Source organism: Zeus faber, assembly GCF_960531495.2.
Source record: "Zeus faber genome assembly, chromosome: 13".
NCBI classification, from domain to species: domain Eukaryota; kingdom Metazoa; phylum Chordata; class Actinopteri; order Zeiformes; family Zeidae; genus Zeus; species Zeus faber.
Window position 1 is genome coordinate 30729158 of NC_137198.1, and position 20602 is coordinate 30749759.

Here is a 20602-nt window from a genome sequence, read left to right on the forward strand (position 1 = left end):
TGAACGAAATGTTTGTTCCCGTTCTGCCTCTCTCCACACCAGTGAAAAGGGTCAATTTGGCGAATGTTTTATCAGGGACGAAACATTAACCAGGGAACTTTTGAGGCACGGGAAGGTTGTGTTGTCAGTTAAAAAATTCCCGTCAGGATGTTAGTCGCTCACACGCTGAGCGTCGCATTTACAATCTGGGTGGATGAATTTGATTACGTTGTTTTTGTCTCCTCTGACAACACCAAGTGTTTTGGGTGTGGTGGGGAGGGACATCAGGTCAGGGCATGTCCAGAAAAGAACTCAAACAACAAGACAGGTGAGGGGCAAAAGGATAGACTGGCAAATGAGGGAGCACAGGAGGGGAGAGGTGAGGGTCAAAAAGAGGAAAAACAGGTGAACGTGGGGCCACAGGAGGAGACAGGTGAGGGTAAAAAAGAAAGAGGGGAAAAACAGGTAAATGTGGAACCACAGGAGGGAACAGGTGAAGGTCAACAGCACAGTCAGGTGAGCGTGGAGACACGGGGAGAGACAGGTGAGGGTCTAGAAAACAGGCAGGTAAAGGTGGGAGGACAGGAGGAGACGGGTGAGGGTCTAGAAGATAGGCAGTTGAGTGTGGGGGGACAGGAGGGGACAGGTGAAAAAGAGAAATCTGCAAAACAAAAAGAAAAGAGTACAGGCAACGGAGCTGGGGAGGAAGAAGCGTTGGAAGGAACGATTTTGAAATGGGAGATGAAGACGATCTTTTAAGAGTTCCTCATCTAAAAAGAAAAGAAAATAAAATCGGAGGAGACTCAGGCGAAGAGAGACAGCAAGCCAAGGCAAAACAAGACAAAGAGTGGAGCAGGGAGGCACAGAGTCTGATTCCTGGATGGAGGTAGTCCATGAATCCTCTGCTGTAGATAGTGACAGACAGATTTTTTTTAGCTTCCAAAAAGAAAAAGGGCAAAAAAAGTTATAGTGTGGGGAAAATAAAAGCATTCCTACACAAAACTAAGAATGTCAAAGGAATAAAGGTAGAAGATTACTTCTCAGATAAGGAGCTGTTGGCAAACACTGCCCAGCAACAGATGAGGAGTAAGGAGGTTTCACGGATCAGGAAGTGTACAGGCTCAAGAAGATCAGGAAAGAGCTGAACAATGAGGAAGATGATGATGAGGTGTAAGTCAGTGCGGGTGTTCTGGCTGATTCTTCTTTCCATGAGTCACTTTAACATCAGCACGATGAATATGAACAGGGCGAGAGATGCAGCTGTATGAGCTGATGAACCAGAAGAGACTGGATGTGATGTTGTGGTCTGGATGTGATGTATGTCACAGGACAAGAACTTAATAGCCCAGAAGAGATCTGGAGACGAGCCGTGAGCTTTTATGCAGAACTGTACAAAAGTGAGTACAGGAAAAAAAGGAACTGTTTTACTCCTTTTGTGGGAATCTACCCAGGGTCCAGGAAGACATCAGTGCTGAGCTGGAGGATCTCTCACCCCGTAGGATTCCTGTGGAATCAAACCCTGAGGCAGGTGGTGGCGGCGGGGGGCGACCTGCAGGAGGGCGAGGCCATAGCGGAGCGGCTGGGGTGAGGTCCACGAGGTTCATACACCTGGTGCTCAAGAGGTGGAGAAAGAGACTTACAGAGGAGGAACTGGCTCTGCTCAAGGAGTACGGAAAAGGGGTGGAGGAGCCAAACCTGGAGGATCCCTTCCCAGAGATGATTCTGACTCCCAACCTGGAGGGGTCCTCTGGGAAACTACTGCACTAGACACTTAGGTCAAAACTGGACCTGCATACAGACAGTGGGAAAGCTTTTTATAAAGAGTGCATAGTGGTTTTTAACAGGAAGGGACTAGAAACAGGAAAGGACTGGGGACACTGTCTGGAGAGGACGGTTCCAGATGGCGGGACAGGAGGAGCCGTGTTGGAGGAGTTTTCACAAAGCACCCTCCAAGAAAAGGACAGGAAATCTCCAATGGAGATTCCTACATGGAGCCATAGCAGTCAATAGTTTTGTTTCTGTATTTAATCCCACTGTCAAAAATGAATGAGTCGATTTTTTACTGTTTTTCAGAGTGTGACAGACTTTTAGAGATTTTTAGTGTTTTAAAAGAAAGTTTTAAGCTCTTTAAAGAAGAGTGGTCAAAAAATGCTTTTATTTTTGGGGTAAAATATTACAAAACCAACGCAGAGAAATGGCGACTGTTACATTTTTTACGAGGAGAAGCAAAGATGGCGATCTCCATCACATGAAGAGACAAACTGAGAGGAAAAGAAAGTATTTTAAAAAAAGTGTTTGTCGAGTTAGTCGGGTGAGAGTCTTAATTGACTTCACTTTTCACAAACTGATGAAGAGGCTGGATGTTTTTATCAAACTGTGGTGTTTTAATGATGTCATCTGTTCGCTGGTGGAAGACGCCTTGTGTTTCCAGTCTGTCATTAATGTTTTGGTTTTGTTATTGAACAAATTGTTGTTTTTTAATGTCTTCAATTGTGAACTAAAGGAAATGTTGAAATAAAGACATTTTAAAACCCCCAAAAAATCTCTCTCTCTCTCTGTCTCTCTCACACTCTCACTCTCTCTCTAACTCTGTAACATTCGGTGTCCATATTGCACAACTCTGTACATTTTCACTCATTCTGTGTGCCGTCCTTCCAGTACTTTTCCACTTGACTCTGTGTGCCGTCCTTCCAGTAGTTTTCCACTGGGGGGGGCTATAAGATGAGACAGAACCGTGTCTCACCGCTCATACCTTGGTATCAGACCAGAGTGCACCATTGTTGTACCTGTTGTAATAAAACTATGTAGGTACTGTACGAACTTTACTGACTTTGTTTGTTCTTTCCTCAGTCATCTAGGCAATAAATTACAGGCAGTCATCTGGCAAGCTAAGTAAGGATGTGCCGCCATCCTCAGACACCTATCGGCCACCTATCAGCCAATGATAAATCTAGGAAAAATCAGTGAGCAGAGCCTTTTTCATAAAAATCTGTTTTAGAAACATTAGACTGTCAGGAGCTGTTGACTGTGTGTGTCTTGGTGATCTCGTGCCTCCTGTATGAACCTAAATTCCAAATTCGGGCAGATTGCCAAATTTGAAATTCATAATTGATGGCAAGACAAAGGATTTTCGATTAAACGACTGTGGATTGAATTCAAAAGGACTAATTCATAGAAAACAATCCTTTAGCAGAAAGGTAGGGATGGAGCAGGGCAGGGCAAGGATGATTATAACCGGGAAGGAGGGGTCCAGGATGCGGGTGGAGAAACGGGGAACCGGGCTGGATGGAGAGGGACGGACAGACTTGGTCGACGAGAGGAGACAAGCAGGTTAGGGGAAGATGAAACAAGGAGACAAACTAGGAACAGGAGCTAGGAGCTAGGAGCTAGGAACTAGGCCAGTAGCAGTACAACTTGATTAAACTAGTTGACGGTCTGGCAATGAGTGACTGGGGAGCTGGAGAATAAATACTGTGTGGGTGATGAAGGTAATTGATCCCAGGTGTGTGAAATTTGCTTAAGAGAGGACCCGGGGATGGGTCAAGAGCGGCCTCTAGTGGTGCTGGGAGGTCGGGGGCCTAACAGTACCCCCCCCCCCCCCACTATGGTAGCCCCTTGGCAAACATCTGGAACCGGAAGGGCAATTGCGGTTGAAATCCTGGATGAGGGAGGCATCCAGGATCTGTTTCTGTTGACCGTACCCCTTCCAGTCCATGAGGTACTGAAGGTCCCTCCCCCGGCGCCGCATGTCCAGCAGGCGCCGCATTGTGTAGGCCGGGTGATCGTCGATGGTGCGGGGGGGTGGTGGGGCCTTGGCGGGGAGGGAGCGGGGGTAGAGACCACCGGCTTAAGCAGGGACACATGAAAGGTTGTGTGGACACGGAGGGAGGGAGGGAGGCAGAGACGTACGGCACAGGGGTTGATGATGGATACAATGGGGAAGGGGCCAACATACCAAGGAGCGAGTTTTCGGGAGTCCAGCTTGAGGGGCAAGTCCTTGGTGGAGAGCCATACCATCTGTCCGGGGACGTCCGTGGGTGTGGGCGCATGGTGCCGGTTCACCTGCTGCTGGGACCTGGTGGATGCCTGGAGTAGGGCACAGCAGGCCCTCTTCCACGTCCTCCAGCAGCGACGGATGTGGGCCTGGACGGAAGGTTTAGCAATCTCAGCCTCCTGGGCAGGGAACAGCGGGGGTTGGTAGCCCAGAGAGAAGTGGAAGGGCGACAGGCCGGAGGAGGCGTTGACCAGGGTGTTGTGGGCGTATTTGGCCCACCGCAGAACCTGGGAGCGTGTCAGGGATGAACAGGCGGTTAGGGGTCGGGTACCTGGGTCGGGCGAAGGTTCCCGGGCTCGGGTGACAAGAGACTCGATTTCCCAGGTGGTCGTGGTGGCAAGGCAAGGGGTGGAAGGACAGGTTCTGGATTCCATGCATCCTCCTCTCCCGTGAACACGCGGGACGCGTCAGGCTTGGTGTTCTTGGTGCCTGGGCGGTAGGATAGAGAGAAGTTAAACCGGCCAAAGAACAACGCCCACCTGGCCTGCCGGGAGTTGAGCCGCTTCGCCGTCCGGATATAGGCCAGGTAATTATGATCTGTCAAGATGACGTAGGGGTGGTTTGCTCCCTCAAGCCAGGGGCACCACTCCTCCAGGGCTAGTTTGACGGCCAGGAGTTCCTGGTTGCCCACGTCATAGTTGTGTTTGGGTGGGGTGAGCCTGCGGGAGAGAAAGGCACAGGGGTGGAACTTACCATCAGTTGGAGAGTGCTGAGACAGTACCGCTCCTACCCCTGTGTCCGAAGCATCCACCTCTACCACGAACTGGAGATTGGCTTCGGGCTGGGTCAAGACTGGAGCTGACGAAAAGGGGCTTTTGAGGTCGAGGAATGCGGCCTCGGCCACGGGGGTCCATTTGAAGCCTTCTGGGGTGGAGGTAAGGGCTGAGAGGGGAGCGGCAATATGGCTGAAGTTTCAGATGAAGCGAAGTTTGCAAAACCAAGGAAGCGTTGGAGTTGCTTCCTATTGTTTGGGGTTGGCCACTTCGTCATGGCGGCCACCTTTTTAGGGTCCACCCCCAGCCTCCCTCGGCCAATGATGAATTCTAGGAAGGAAACGGATGGAACATGAAAGACACACATCTCGGCCTTGACGAACAGACGGCTCTCCACGAGCCGCTGCAGCACCTCGCGTGTGTGTCTCACGTGGTCGGAGAGGGATTAGGAAAAGATCAGGATGTCGTCAAGGTACACAAAGACAAACAAATTGAGCACATTCCGGAGGACATCGTTAATCAGGGCCGGGAAGACCGCTGGGGCATTTGATAGACATTTGATAGATAAAGGCATTACCAGATATTCAAAGTGTCCGAGCGGTTTTGGAAGGCAGTCTTCCATTCGCCCCCTTCGCGGATGCGGATGAGGTGGTAGGCGTTGCGGAGGTCAAGTTTGGTAAAGTGGGTGGCACCCCGGATGGGAACGAAGACTGAGTCCATAAGAGGCAAGGTATGCTTCGTCTTGACTGTGATGTCATTGAGTCCCCTGAAGTCAATGCAGGGATAGAGGGGTTTGTACTTCTTGGCGACAAAGAAGAACCCCACGCCCAGCGGAGATGACGAGGGGCGAATGATCCCGGCGGCAAGAGAGTCACGGATGTAGGTCTCCATGGACTCCTGTTCGGGCCGAGAGCTTATACAGGCGACTGCAGGGGAGGGGGGCGCCTGGCTAGAGGTTGATTGCGCAGTCGTAGGGGCGATAAGGTGGTAAGGACAGCGCGCCCTGCTTGCTGAAAACAGGGGCCAGGTCCAGATATTGTGATGGAACAGAGGACGGGTCAGGGCTCTCGGGGAACACCGGCGGCGCATCCGGCAGCGGGGTAGAGGCTGAGCGGAGGCAGTGGGTGTGGCAGTGCGTGCTCCAGGCGCTCACGCTACCCGAGTGCCAGTCCATCTGGGGGTTGTGGGTCCGGAGCCAGGGGTACTGATGTGGGAATGGATGAGGAAGAACCCCAGAGACTCACGGTGGTTGCCGGAGAGTAGCAGCTCGAGGGGGGGCCGTCTGGTGGGTAATCCGGGTCAGTAGTGACCCGGTCAGCCCCTTGACCTCGAGCTGTGTGGGGAGAGAGATGGGTGTCAGCCCTAGCTGGCGTGCTAGTCCCAGGTCGAGAAAACTCTCATCCGGCCCGGAATCTATGAGAGTGGAGGAAGAGCATGTTATACCCCCCCCATGAGAGGGTAGCCGGGAGCAGAGGACAGGAGAGTGGGTTGGAGCTGGAGCGGCTGGAATGCAACCCTACCGAGGAGTCGTCCTCTCCCGGCCGGACCGGGCAGGTGGCTCGGAGGTGACCCAGACGGCTGCAATACAGACAGGCGCCGGTCTGTATGCGGCAGGCTCGCTCCTCAGGGTAGATCCGGGAGCGACCGAGTTGCATGGGCTCGGCATCGGAGTGAGTCGGGGGACTTCGAGGGCGCCCGAGAGTAGTGGGCACCCAGGTGGGAGGCACGGGCTGTAGTCTCGCCTCCCCACATCTCGCGCCGGCGCTCCCGTAGCCGGTTGTCCTGGCGGATCGGTTGGTCGAGGTCCGTTGGCTCGTCCCGCCGCGCCACCTCGTCCCACAACTCGTCATTCAGGGTGAGCTGAAACACGTCCTGCAGGACTCCTTCGTTTCAGCCGCTTTCCACGGCTAGCGTCCGGAACCCCACGACGAGGGAGGCGACGCTACAGGGACCCTGGCGGAGGGAGAGGAGTCTTCTGGCGGCCTTCTTACCGCGAACTGGGTGATTGAAGACTCTCCTCATTTCGTGGGTGAACAGATTGTAGGAGAGACTCTCGGGGCCCCCCTGATCCCAAACCATGGAACTCCAGTCGAGAGTCGCCCCTCTCAGGCAGGAGATAAAGAACGATGCAGGCACCGTTGGAGGCGTATGACAATGGCTGCTGCTGGAAAACCACCGCGCACTGCACTAGGAAGGCGCAGCAGGTGCCGAAATCGCCGTCGTAGGGTGCTGGAGCCGGAACGTGGGGCTCAAGGGGGACGAGCGGGGCACTGGGAGCCATGGTGGAGGGAGGAGGGAGGGCCGGAGGAGCAGGGGGGGCCACGGGAGCTGGAGGAGCTGGCGGAATCTGTAGGCTGCTGACGGCGCGGAGGGCCTGGTCATGTTGACCAAGCAACACTCCTTGGTTCTGGAGTGCGCGGCGAGCCACTCTGTGTCGGCTGGGTCCAAGTTTTTTGGCCAGACCGTACTGTTACGACCGGAGCTAGGAGGGACCCAAATGCACGACAGGCGGGAGGCAGACGAAGGATGGTTATTAGACCACACGGTGGAGATGGCCGGGGGGACCCGGTCAGGTAGGGATGGAGCAGGGCAGGGCAGGGATGATCATGACCGGGAAGGAGGGTTCCAGGATCCGGGTGGAGAGACGGGGAACCGGGCTGGATGGAGAGGGACGGACAGACTTGGTCGATGAGAGGAGACAAGCAGGTTAACCGGGCTGGATGGAGAGGGACGGACCAACTTGGTCGACGAGAGAAGACAAGCAGGTAAGGGGAAGATGAAACAAGGACACATGAGCTCGGAGCTAGGAGGTAGGAGCTAGGAGGTGCTGGGAAGCCATGGGCCTAACAAATTGATTGTGTATGTTGTTGTTAAAAAGAACTAAGAAATATAACGGACATTGGATTGCGGCGGGCCCAGAAAATTGTCAAGCTATTTGGAGTATTATAGTTAGATATACAGTTGTGGTGAAAGCGCTAAGGGTAAACAGAAGTTTTTGAACTAGAGCAATAAAAGAGTTTGAAACATTGCTGTGTTAGTTTGCTCTGCCGTGAGCACTGTGAGGGAAGGAGATTAGGGAGCATCACGATGGAGAGCTAAGGCAGAGTGAGAAGGAATGCGGAAAGTGTTTCCGTATAGTTTATATATGGTTGTGACGTCTATTCCCCTGTGTGTGTGGAACTGCATGTTTTTTCCCCACGGCTTAGAGAAAACACCCAAATGATCCTGAATTTGATGTTTAGCCTGACACATAGTTATAAGCATCAAAATCTGCGCCATTGCAAATCATGGGACGATGGGGTCAGCACCGTCTGTCCTCGATGTAGACCGTGACGACCATCCCATTCATAGAGTCATTAGACACCAGCCACTGCAAAAAATATCCTATAGGGACTCTCGTTGTTCCCATCCGGCAGAAAGGTAGCCCTGAGCACGAGAAACCCCTCCTATATCACGAGAATGGAACATGGACCAGGAATGATTCAAGAGAAAAGATTAATTTATATTGATATATTGATACATATATTACATTATATTATAGATATATAGATATATTACATTGGTATATTTATTTAATATCATATACACATTATCAAAAATACAACATGTAGTTAAATGCTTTTCTGCAAACTCCAGTTACTGTGCTGGGCATAAAAATGGAAAGATTAAATAAAAGTAAAGATTAAGATATAAATACAAATAGGAATAGAATTTGGTTAAAAATGAGTGCTGTCAAAATGGACGTATTGATTTTGTAATTCTTTTTCTTTCTGCGGCTCTTAGGGGTTGTCACAGCGGATCATCTGCCTCCAATACCTTCTGTAATACATATCTTCCTCCCTCACTACATCCTTAAACCTTCTCTTTGGCCTTCCTCTTTTCCTCTTGCCTGGCAGCTCCATCCTCAGCATCCTTCTTTTACATTTACATTTAGTCATTTAGCAGACGCTTTTATCCAAAGCGACTTACAATTATTCAAACACCGACGGACGCAGCCATCAGGAGCAATTAGGGGTTAAGTGTCTTGCTCAAGGACACTACAGCATGCTAGCAGGAGGATCCTGGGATCGAACCAGCAACCTTTAGATCACTAGACCACCAGCTCTACCGCCTGAGCTACCATCCCCCCTTCTCCCAATGTAACTCTCGTCTCTCCTACACACGTGTCCAAACCATCTCAATCTCGCCTCTCTCACTTTTCCACCAAACTGTCCAACCTGAGCTGTCCCTCTAATGTACTCATTCTTAATCATATCCATCCTTGTCACTCCCAATGAAAATCTCAACATCCTCAACTCTGCCACCTCCAGTTCAGCCACCCGCCTTTTTGTCAGTGCCACCACCTCTAAACCGTACAACATAGCTGGTCTCACTACTGTCCTGGAGACCTTCCCCTTCACTCTTGCTGGAACCCTTCAGTCACAGATCAGTCCGGACACTCTTCTACACCCACTGCACCCTGCCTGTATGCTCTTCTTACCTCTCACTCTCTTCTACTCTATGCTCTCCTGTACTTCCTCATTCCACCACCAAGAGTACTTGTCTTCCTTCCTCTTCCCGCATGATACACCGAGTACCTTCTTGGCCGTCTCCCTCACCACTTCTGCAGTTGTTTCCCAATCATCTGGTAACCGCTCATTCCCACCTATTGCCTTCCTCACCTCTTCCCTAAATTGCATGCAACATTCCTCCTTATTCAACTTCCACCATTTTATCTTTGGCTTTTCTTTCACTCTCTTCCTCTTCTTGGCCTCCAGAGTCATCCTACAGACCACCATCCGATGTGCCTAGCAACACACTCCCCTACCACCACTTTGCAGTCACTAATATCTTTCAGATTGCACCTCCTGCATAAGATGTAGTCCACCTGTGTGCACCGTCCTCCACTCTTGCATGTAACCCTGTGTTTCTCCCTCTTCTTGAAGTACGGATTCACAACAGCCAATTCCATCCTTTTGGCGAAATCCACCACCATCTGTCCTTCCACATTCCTTTCTTTGACACCATACCTACCCATCACCTTCTCTTCACCTACGTTTGTCTCTGATCCCTTCGCCAATATGCCCATTGAGATCTGCTCCAACGACCACTCTCTCCCTTGGGGATGCTCTCCACCACTACATCCAACTCACTAAAAAATGCATATGCTCCCCAACTTAAAATCAAACAAATCTAGACTTCCATCAATTACAGGGATGGAAGAGCATTCGGTCAAGGGTATTTACATATAAGCTGTTAAATATAGACCCTGCACTGATAAAGTGTTTATTTAACTGATTCACAATGGCAGCTTTGTCCTTTAATTCAACTGAGTCTACTAGAATGTTGTCAGGGAGGCTTAAAGCAACATTAGTATTTGACAGGGATTTGACAATTTTCCGGAACTTTGATGGATTACTTAAGTTCTCTGTGACTCTGTGATTTTAAATAAAACTCGGATTTAGATTTTCTAATCATTAAGGTACATTTGTTCCTTAAGGTTGAAAATTTAGTCCAATCAGCAGAGGAGTTTGAGAATCAGGCTTGTGCCCAATATTTGTTTTTTAAATGAATTAGCTCTGATTTTCTGAGAACCAGTGGTTGTCCCTACAACTAACCCTGAACTTCTTGACAGGAATATTCTTATTAGAAATAGACAGGAAAATGGAGTGAAAATAATCCCATGGCAGCTCAACCTCAGGAATTTGAGTGACTCTGCTAAGATCACTGCTGTACAGGCCATGCAGGAAGGCCTGCACTTAAAAAAAAATTAATTGCCTTTATAAAAATTAAACATGGTTTTGCCTTGGGGATTTTTGTATTTTAACACAGGCAATTGCACAGTGATCACTGATGTCATTACAAAATACGCCAATTGAGGAGTATTTATGAGATGCATTTATTACAATTAGATCAGGCAAGGTAGACTTACTTTCAAACTTAAGGTTTGGCCTTGTTGGTGCATTAATGAGTTGCACAAGGTTTAAAGAGTCACACTTTAAAACAATCTGAGGTCCAAGAGATCCAGTCCCAATTTAAGTCACCCATATGGATGAATTCTGAATTTAAATCATGTAGAATATCTGATATGGATTTGAAGGCATCTTTTGAGGCAGATGGGGGTCTGTAGCAGCCAACCACAGTGATATGAGTCCTTTGACACACCCACTTTAACGGTCAGGATCTCAAACTCCTTTGTTTTAGTGACTGACAAAGAAACTGAGCTAATGAGCTTTGATTTGATATACATGGCGACTCCTCCTCCTTTACCTACTCTATCAGTTCTGTACATTTTGTAACCATTAATAGAAATTGAGTCATCAGTTATAGATTTCTTAAGCCAAGCTTCTGATAGAACCATTAGGTCAGCATTTGTTGTATTTGCCCAAATTCTGATCATATCCATCTTGGGGACAAGACTTCTAACATTTAAATGTATAAAACCAAGACCTGCTTTACTTTTAAAATCTGATGGAGTTGAGAAACAATGCATAGAGCTGGTAGGCCCTGGATTAGACTAAACATTTCCAGACAACATAGGTATAAGTATGACCATACATTGCAGCTTTATTTTACCAGTGAATTAATTGTCAGAATCTCTCTCATCTACAAACGGCAGAAGCTAATTATCTGAGATTGTGAAATAGTCCTTTAACAGCATCAGTTTCTAAAGCCATTGAAGCCTCTCCACTTGCCCTTGTGAGTGGGAAATCTTCAACTGATGATGTGAGCTGATTGACTGATAATCGGGCTTGAGGGTTAATGTTGAAGAAGTTGGGGGTTGTCTGTATTGTAACAAAGTGAATCCATCCACACTGTTTTGACCCTTCAGTTCCTTTAGGTCAGGGCCGCACAGAACAAACATCATATTTATAAAGAAATACATGGTGCTGACTTAATGATGTCTGGCCTGTATTTAGGTTCTACCAGGTAGTGGTGTGCAGTTCTTAAGAGTGAGCAGCAAAGGTAGACAATTGAGCAGATCAGCAAACCAGGAGAGAGACAATCCACCTCAGCCAGGTAATGGTGTAGGGTCTAACACAGAGCAGTTTAGGAGGACAAATAGCAGAAGGACAAAGTCTATTCATAAACACTCTGTCTGTAGTGGTGCAGGGTCTCACCCAGAGAAGTCTAGGTGAACAAACAGCAGTGGGATAAAGTCTACTCACAAACACTCTGTCACTAGGCCGAGGATCTACTAGGCCGAGAATCCAAAATCCAGGAGGACGGGTCGACCCCAAGTTTGAGTTGGAAAAGTAGCATGGGGATATAGCAGATGGCTCAACGAGTGCAGGTGAAGCAGAAAACAGTGAGAATCAGGCCCCACTGCTCCGTTGGGAGGATACGCCTAGTTCCTTTTTTTCCCCTGGTCACTGCAGTTCAACAGGGTTAGGCCTCAGCCTCAGGGCCTCAAGCCTCAGCAGTCCAGGTTTAGTTCAATGGTAATCTGGAGATATCTGATCAAAATGCATCATCCAAAAATCCCAGAGTGATTGGAGGTTGTTGTTCTTGAGAGGTATCACTCATCCATGGCAAAATGACGTAAAATATCCTCCATAAAGACACAAAAATTAAGACATCAGGCATTGACACACAAACAGTGGACTGACTTGGCTGCCATCTTTAAATGCATTTCTGCATTTCGTTGTTATTCGTTTTATTCTTTGTTTCTTTGCAGCCTCTTTTATTCAGTACCTTATGTGGCGATGTTCGATCTTCAAGGAAGAGTGATGGTGAGTCTCAGAACGGTTGAACAAAGAACTCCTTCACAGAGCTTGTTAGGAGCTTTGAACATCTGGATGCGGCAAAGATAAAGATAAGGTCTTATCATAAGGGGCCCCTCTCACTTTGCACATGTACCCGCCCATCAGAATATATTACCAGTTTGCGCCGATCATCTGTGCTGTGATTTTGAAGGATGTAGGGGTGCAGCAAATGGCTGTGATGGTGAAAAAAGATCCCCTGCTTTTGTCTCCTATCCTAGGAAATGACGTCCCTGATATTGTGACCTTGGTCAGGATGAGCGACCAGTGGCTGTGAGCACCTGTTGGACAGAGCCTCGGGTTGTAGTGTAAGATGAGACAGAACAGGACTGTCTCATCACTCTTACCTTGGTATCAGACCAGAGTGCACTATTGTTGTACCTGTTGTAATAAAACTACTTAAGTACTGTACAAACTTTACTGACTTTTTGTTCTTTCTTCAGTCATATAGGCAGTAAATTACAGGCCGTCAACTTGGACAGAAAATAATATTTGGGTGGAATAAATCTATATGGAATAAACCTAAACTATAATTTTCTAGGTGGTGCTGTCGTGGAAAAACTAGTATCCTAGAAATGCTTTCCTAGGACTTGCAGTCCTGAAACTGCAGCCTCCTCCATAAAGTGCTGCAAGGATGACGTATATTTGGAGGCCAACCTGGAAGTTAGCATCGCCCTGGTTCCCTCAAAAAAAGCCAATGGGATTTTTCACAGGATTCTGGATTATTGCAGAAAATAAGCTCTGGGGCAAACAAAAGTGTATGATACTAGCACTTTTTGTTCAGCAAGATACTCTTCACAAATGACCACTTTTATGATTTTTGAAGCGTAAATGCAATTGCCAGAAGTAAAAAGCAAATGTAAGGCTATAAACAAACTACACCAAGGTTGCATGATACAACATCACCACCACTAAACTGCTTCCAACCTGTTATTTGATTTCATGCGCTTACCTCTTCTATTAAAGCCTGGAAAATTCGAGTTAGAATAGTTTGCAGGAGCTCAAGTATAAACATAACTAGACTGGCTGTAAAGGTGGACGACTTCAAAGTTCAAAGTGTTTTATTTGTTTGTTAAATACACCTCGTTCCAAATTATTATGCAAATTATATTTTTCTCTGATTTTCCTATAAAGTCGATTGCAAATGACAGTCAGTATAATTTTTAAGTCATCAACCGTTTGGGTATAATTTGAATGTTATTGAACAAACCTCCCAATGATAACTTTTGATAAAATGATCAAATTTAAAATGCACTGCTCCAAATTATTATGCACAACAGAGTTTCAAAACATTTTATAGGTTGTAAAGAACTGAAATTGTTAAAATTGCAGCATTAGGAGGTCATATTTACTGAAATCAAAAGCTATTTCAATCAAAAACATCTTAACAGGCCAAGTTACATGTTAACATAGGACCTCTTCTTTGATATCACCTTCACAATTCTTGCATCCATTGAACATATGAGTTTTGGGAGAGTTTCTGCTTGAATTTCTTTGCAGGATGTCAGAATAGCCTCCCAGAGCTGCTGTTTTGATGCAAACAACCTCCCACCCTCATAGATCTTTTGCTTGAGGATGCTCCAAAGGTTCTCAATAGGGTAGAGGTCAGGGGAGGATGGGGGCCAGACCACGAGTTCTTACCTTTTATGCCCACAGCAGCCAATGACAGAGGTATTCTTTGCAGCATGAGATGGTGCATTGTCATGCATGAAGATGATTTTGCTACCGAAGGCACGGTTCTTCTTTTTCTACCATGGAAGAAAGTGGTCAGTCAGAAACTCTATATACACTTTGCCAAGGTCATTTAACACCTTCAGGGACCCTGAAGGGGCCTTCCAGCTCTCTCCCCATGATTCCGGCCCAAAACATGACTCCGCCACCTCCTTGCTGACGTCGCAGCCTTGTTGGGATATGGTGGCCATCCACCAACCATCCACTACTCCATCCATCTGGACCATCCAGGGTTGCACGGCACTCATCAGTAAACAAGACTGAAAATTATTCTTCATGTATTTCTGGGCCCACTGCAACCATTTCTGCTTGTGAGCATTGGTTAGGGGTGGCCGAATAGTAGGTTTATGCACAACTGCAAGCCTCTGGAGGATCCTACACCTTGAGGTTCGCGGGACTCCAGAGGCACCAGCAGCTTCAAATACCTGTTTGCTGCTTTGTAATGACATTTTAGCAGATGCTCTCTTAAGCCGATGAATTTGTCTGGCAGAAACCTTCATCATTATGCTTTTATCTGCACCAACCCGTCTGTGCTCTGAATCAGCCACACATCTCTTCAAAGTACGATGATCACACTTAAGTTTTCGTGAAATTTCTAATGTTTTCATACCTCATCCAAGGCATTGCACTATTTGATGCTTTTCGGCAGCAGAGAGATCCTTTTTCTTTCCCATATTGCTTGAAACCTGTGGCCTGCTTAATAATGTGGAACGTCCTTCTTAAGTGGTTTTCATTAATTGGGTTCACCTGGCAAACTAATTATCACAGGTGTCTGAGATTGATTTCAGTAATCCAAAGAGCCCTGAGACATAATACCATCCATGAGTTTAATTGAAAAACAAAATGTTATGTTTATGACAATCCAATTTGCATAATAATTTGGAATGCGGTGTAAAATAAGAGTCGAATATAAAAAAAGTAAGAGTCGATGTTACAAATACAGGCAAAATGTCGCAGTGTATGTACATAAAATTAAAATAAGAAAAATAATACTAAAACGGAAGCGAAAAATTGGAACATTGTAGCAGTTCCAACAGAAATAGGTCAGTCTATTGCACAAGATATAAATATAAAGTGTAGGAGTGCCGGTGGATATGCACATGTAGTTGTGGTGATGTACATTTAATTTACATAGGTGACTACAGTTGTTGCAGGTTGAGAAGTCTGATGGCCTGAGGGTAAAAACTGTGAGTCTGGTAGTCCGTGCCTGGATGCTCTGGTAACGTTTGCCAGACGGCAGCAGCGTGAACAGTCCGTAGCCTGGGTGGCTGTAGTCCTTCATGATTTTCCGTACTTTTTCTAAGGCATCGTGTGCAGTAGATGTCTTGCACGTAGGGGAGGTGGCAACCAATGATGCGCTCTGGAGTGCATCATCATTGGTCACCAGCCTCTGGAGCGCCTTGCGATCAGCGGCGGAGCAGCTGCCGTACCAGGCGGTGATGCAGCCAGTGAGAATGCTCTCAAAGGTGCATCGGTAGAAGATGGTGAGAAGAATGGAAGAATAGGCGCTTTGGGGAGTTTTTATTGCCGCGTCCAATTGTCAGGACCAAGAGAGGTCATCACTGATGAACACACCGAGGAACTTGAAGCACGAGACTCTCTCCACTTCAGCTCCGTCAACGTGGATGGGGGCGTGCACCCTCCCGCTGTTGTTTCCTGTAGTCCACGATCATCTCTTTAGTCTTGCAGACGTTGAGAGAGAAGTTGTCATCCTGAAACCATGTTGCCAAGACGCTGACCTCCTCTCTGTAGGAGGACTCATCGTTGTTGGAGGTGAGACCTCAGATGGTGGTGTCATCCACAAATTTAAGGATGGTGTTTGTGCTGCACGTGGCCACACAGTCATTAACCCAGGGCTTCTGGTTAGGGAAAGTCCTGACCTTGACTCTCGGGATGACGTCATCAATGCACTAGGAGATGTAGGCTGAGATAGAGTCTGTGTATGTATTGATGTCCCCATTAGCTGCAACACAGAACATCTGCCAGTCTGTGGTTTCGAAACAGTCCTGGAGAGTGGCAGTGGATTCCTCACTCCACCGACAAACTGGTTTTCCTTGCTTTAATCGCTGTCTGTAGGTTGGTAGGAGAAGAATGGAGGTGTGATCTGCCTTAACAAAGGCAGGGTGGGGGAGGGGTTTATAGCTGTCCCGTAGTTGTGAATAACAATGGACGAGAGTCTGATCACCCATGGTAGGAAAGTTGATATCATTACATTTAGCACGACTTACAATTGCTCAAACACTGACGGACGCAGCCATCAGGAGCAATTAGGGGTTAATTGTCTTGCTCAAGGACACTACAGCATGCTAGCAGGAGGAGCCTGGGATCGAACCAGCAACCCTAAGATCACTAGACCACCAGCTCTACCGCCTGAGCTACCATTCCCATGTGCTGAAACAGTCTTAATTCATCACGCAACACACGCTTGCACACACACACACATGCTTTGATGGTGGCCGGTGAAATGGATTCTCTGCTTTTGACCCATCCTGGCTTGTGCTTCCTCCGGGGGCACAGCCAGGAGCAGTGGGCAGCGTACGTGGACGCGCCTGGGGACCAGGTGATAAATGTCCATTGCTGGTCAGACGATGATGGGTGCATGTTTTTGGTGGAGGAAACCCCATGTGAGCACGGGGAGAACATGCAAACTCCACACAGAAAGGCTCCTATTTGGGAGATAACCCGCCGGAGCACGGTGCCAACAGCGCCCCAGGCGGGAATCGAACCCAGGACCTTCTTGCTGTGAGGCAGCAGTGCAATGCACTGCGCCACGTGCTGGTGATATTTAAACACAAAACTACGAGTTGAATGCGGAGCCATCGTCGGTGCGTCCATACTACGGCGCACCCGGAAATCCTCAGTTCCGGGTTCCAGACTAGTGAGTAGATAACTTTCCGTGTCTGGTGTCATGACCTGAACCTCTGTAGTCTCATTTAGCCACTTGTTAGCAACCACATTTTTAGAAACGTAAACGCTTCAAAATTCACAAGTGGGCTATTTACCGAAATATTTTATGTCGCAGAACAAAAAGCGAAAATCTCCCAAGCTTGTGTTAACCAGCATCTAAACAAAAACCCATTCAAAAAACCCATTGATTTCGAGAAAACACAAAAAAACGGGCAGTGGAAAAAAAATGCTAATTTATTTCCGGGCTTTACGACTCATTCCTGCAGCACTCTATTTCAGGAACATACTACTGCATTGCAGTGGACCGCCACGGTGTCTAAAATACGGTAGGTGGCGGTAGTGCGCTCCTGAAGTTCGCTGTAAACCTTCAACAAACCAACGAAGAGGAAAAACACTTCGGTTGACCTCTTTGTGACCATCTCACTCCGGCTAGCAAGGAAGCAAGGAAGCAAGGAAGCAAGGAAACGGTCTTTAAGATTTTATCGTTTACAGGCAAACATGACAGGGTTTCTAAGAACCGTCGCCACCCGAGTTGCTCCCGCACTGCGGTCGCCCATGGCAATTCAGCGGGCAAGTCTCTCGTCCAGACCCGCTAAGGACAAATTCGGCCCCGTCGTAAGTTTCTAAATGCTTCCATAAGCTCTACTCGTTTCTGATGCTTGCGATGCCCAAGGAAAAAAAGTTACGTTTACTTTATTTTGTAAACGAATTTACGAGCTTTCCTCCATGCTAAATATGGCTTAGCCTGCTATAAAGCTTTTTTTTAACTTTATTTAGACGTTTTGAACAAAGGGCTGCGTATATGATAAAAAAAACAACAACAACAATTATGCAACAAAGACAGCGCTATTAAAAGCACAAACGAATTGTATTGGTTGAGGGAAACCGTTTTAGATGGATAGTCCGGCCTCATTACGAAAAACTGGCCCACTAGAAAGCTGATATAAGCTAGGTAGGCTAACACATGCTAACAGCATGACGTCCTTCGCCGGTGAGGTCAAATATAGCTATTTACGCTAGTGCTGCACGTTTAGACAAGCTAGCTAGTGATCAAATCATAGTATAGTTGTCATGTACTCCCAATTCTGGTCCCCATACCAAGTCAAGCTATGTCAGACTGGTTATTTCGAGCTGTCGATCATGGCATTTTAGTTAATAATTTCCATACTAATATATGAGATGTAAATTGTATTGGTTGTTAACTTAAATCCCACTGCCGTTGTACTAGCCTGTAATGGTGGAATACACACCCACCTCATAAAGACTAGCCGTTTATTGACATTGGAAGAATGAGAATTCGGGTGGTCTATTTAATTTGCCAGAACCCAACGGATTATTTTGAACATTGGTTTAAAATTCCTCATGAATTTGGATGGAAACATTGTAGAGTTTGAATTGTGGGATCGGCAAAATTAACAGGCGCCTGTTTGATGGAATAATTGTGACGGCTCAACTTATCGCAATGTGCCTGACGTCACAATCAATACCCGTAGTTATGAAGTAATGCCAGACAACTGCAGGGAGAACGTGCAGTTGAATTAGTCAAGTCAGGCTCTTCATAGACATTTTCAAAACCAAACTTGTAAAATTGGCGGCTTAATTCTTTAATATGCTATTTACTTTTTACATATTTAGAATAACTCATTGTGTGTTGTGTTTGTTAATCAAAGCCAATGTAATTTAAACTAAATGTTTAACTTAAATTATTAAAAAAAAAAAAAAATGTTGGGGGGCGTGGTGTTTTAACTTTCACAAAGTCTGTCATTGTGTTTTCTATCTAAAGTACAGAATCTTCTCTTGTGGCACTCAGTACATTGATTTCTGTAACTGTTGGCTTTGGAACCACAACATGTTTGGGCAACGGTGGTGTCACATTTACAACTGATGGTCTCTCATTCGAAATCTATTGTAAGAGAGAGCTACATGCATACATTGGTATAGATGATTATTAATAAACACCTTCTTCTTGGCTTAGGAAACGGTTATTGGACTGGGGATGTTCTCTTTGGCCATCCTGGGACCCTCTGGATGGGTCTTGGCCCACCTGGAGGAATACAAGAAGAAAGAATAGAGGAGCCATTCTAACTTGTCTTTTGGTAGAGAGGTGCATCCAGCTTACCCTGCATCCAGCTTACCCTCCCATGTCGACTCCACTCAATTTCCAGGACCATTTTGATCAAATAACCTGGACTTTTAACGTTGCCTATAGGGAAGAGATAATGGGGCAACATTTTAATTTTCTTGGCTACCTCTTGGCTGTGAAACATTACGAATAACAAATTGGGCATGTGCTCTTATAAAGGAGTGTGTTACCATCATTAAAACATATTTAAACAAACTTTTAAACACGTTTGCCAGTGTAGGTTATTTTCTGTGTGGCTAGATATTGACACAAGGGACCAATAAACATTAAGAAAAATGTGTTATTTTGAAATATTTCGTGCCACTCTGTATTTAACAAATTATGATATGAGTCTTGTCCTGTTATGAGTCATCTTTCAGCTGTACAATCCTATTAAATTTGCTAATTGAGACATACGCAAACAAATATTTACAATTAGTGGGTGTGTTTCATGCATATGTAATGGTCAAGGATACAGACCACCATTAAAGCAAGAATCGATCGGTTATATTCTACCTATCTCAATAAGCCTCATCACCACCACATTTAACTTCTATCATTATGCAAATTTGAAAAAGAAAACACGCTATGAGTTGGTAGGGGTTGCTTGGAACTTAAGCTAAAGAACCAACTCTCGCCTTCAGTTAAAGGCCCATTATGCCAAATCAATTGCGGTTTAAAGATTATCAGTAAAACATTAACCAATAGAACAAATTATTTCTTAAATTATACACCCAGTTAAAACAGGCTTCATCAAGGGCAGTCATGCACCGTTTAGTCATCTCATCGGAATATCTTAAAGGAGAAATTTCAACACGATCATTGCTTCACTAGATGTGGTGTGGGAATGGTTTGGTTTGAGCAGCCACACCTGTCCTGGGTCTAGGTAATTGGGGCCCAGGATCATGGTTGCTGCATATCTGTTTCTCGTTAGTTGGTCTAACGGGAAACAGTTAAAACCCCCATCCCCACACATCCTCAGGAGAGGAGCCCTTGTCATTACAGGTCCATCTGCTCCTGGGCTAATTCCATCTAGTCCACTCTCTACAATAAACGTGTCTGTCTCTGCGGGAGGTCCCTGGAAACACCACTTGGGTGGGGTGTGGCAGGCAAAATTGCCACAGATGGCAAAAAAAGCACAGGGTGGAAAAAATGTGTTGTTTTTGGAGAGATGCCCAGTCATTGGATAGCTATTCTTGAAACTCAGCATCTGCCTTCACCAATGGTTCCACATCAATGTTTTGCACTACACTGTGGCACAAGAACGGGATGTTCCACTCTCCCCTTTGCCCATTTTAAGTATTTCAGTAATTTCCCTGCATGTCATCCACCAAAACAATATAATTGGCATACA

The 20602-nt window shown here is 46.5% G+C and overlaps 1 protein-coding gene across 1 annotated transcript; it reads left to right on the forward strand.

Annotated features, from left to right (window-relative positions):
• The first annotated feature begins 17493 nt into the window (after positions 1-17493).
• Positions 17494-19472, forward strand: LOC307239255 (cytochrome c oxidase subunit 8B, mitochondrial-like). Its single transcript, XM_080012597.1, has 2 exons — positions 17494-17741; positions 19102-19472. Exons 1-2 carry the CDS (start codon positions 17625-17627, stop codon positions 19195-19197), a joined length of 213 nt encoding a protein of 70 aa, XP_079868723.1. The 5' UTR covers positions 17494-17624; the 3' UTR covers positions 19198-19472.
• Positions 19473-20602: the final 1130 nt, after the last annotated feature.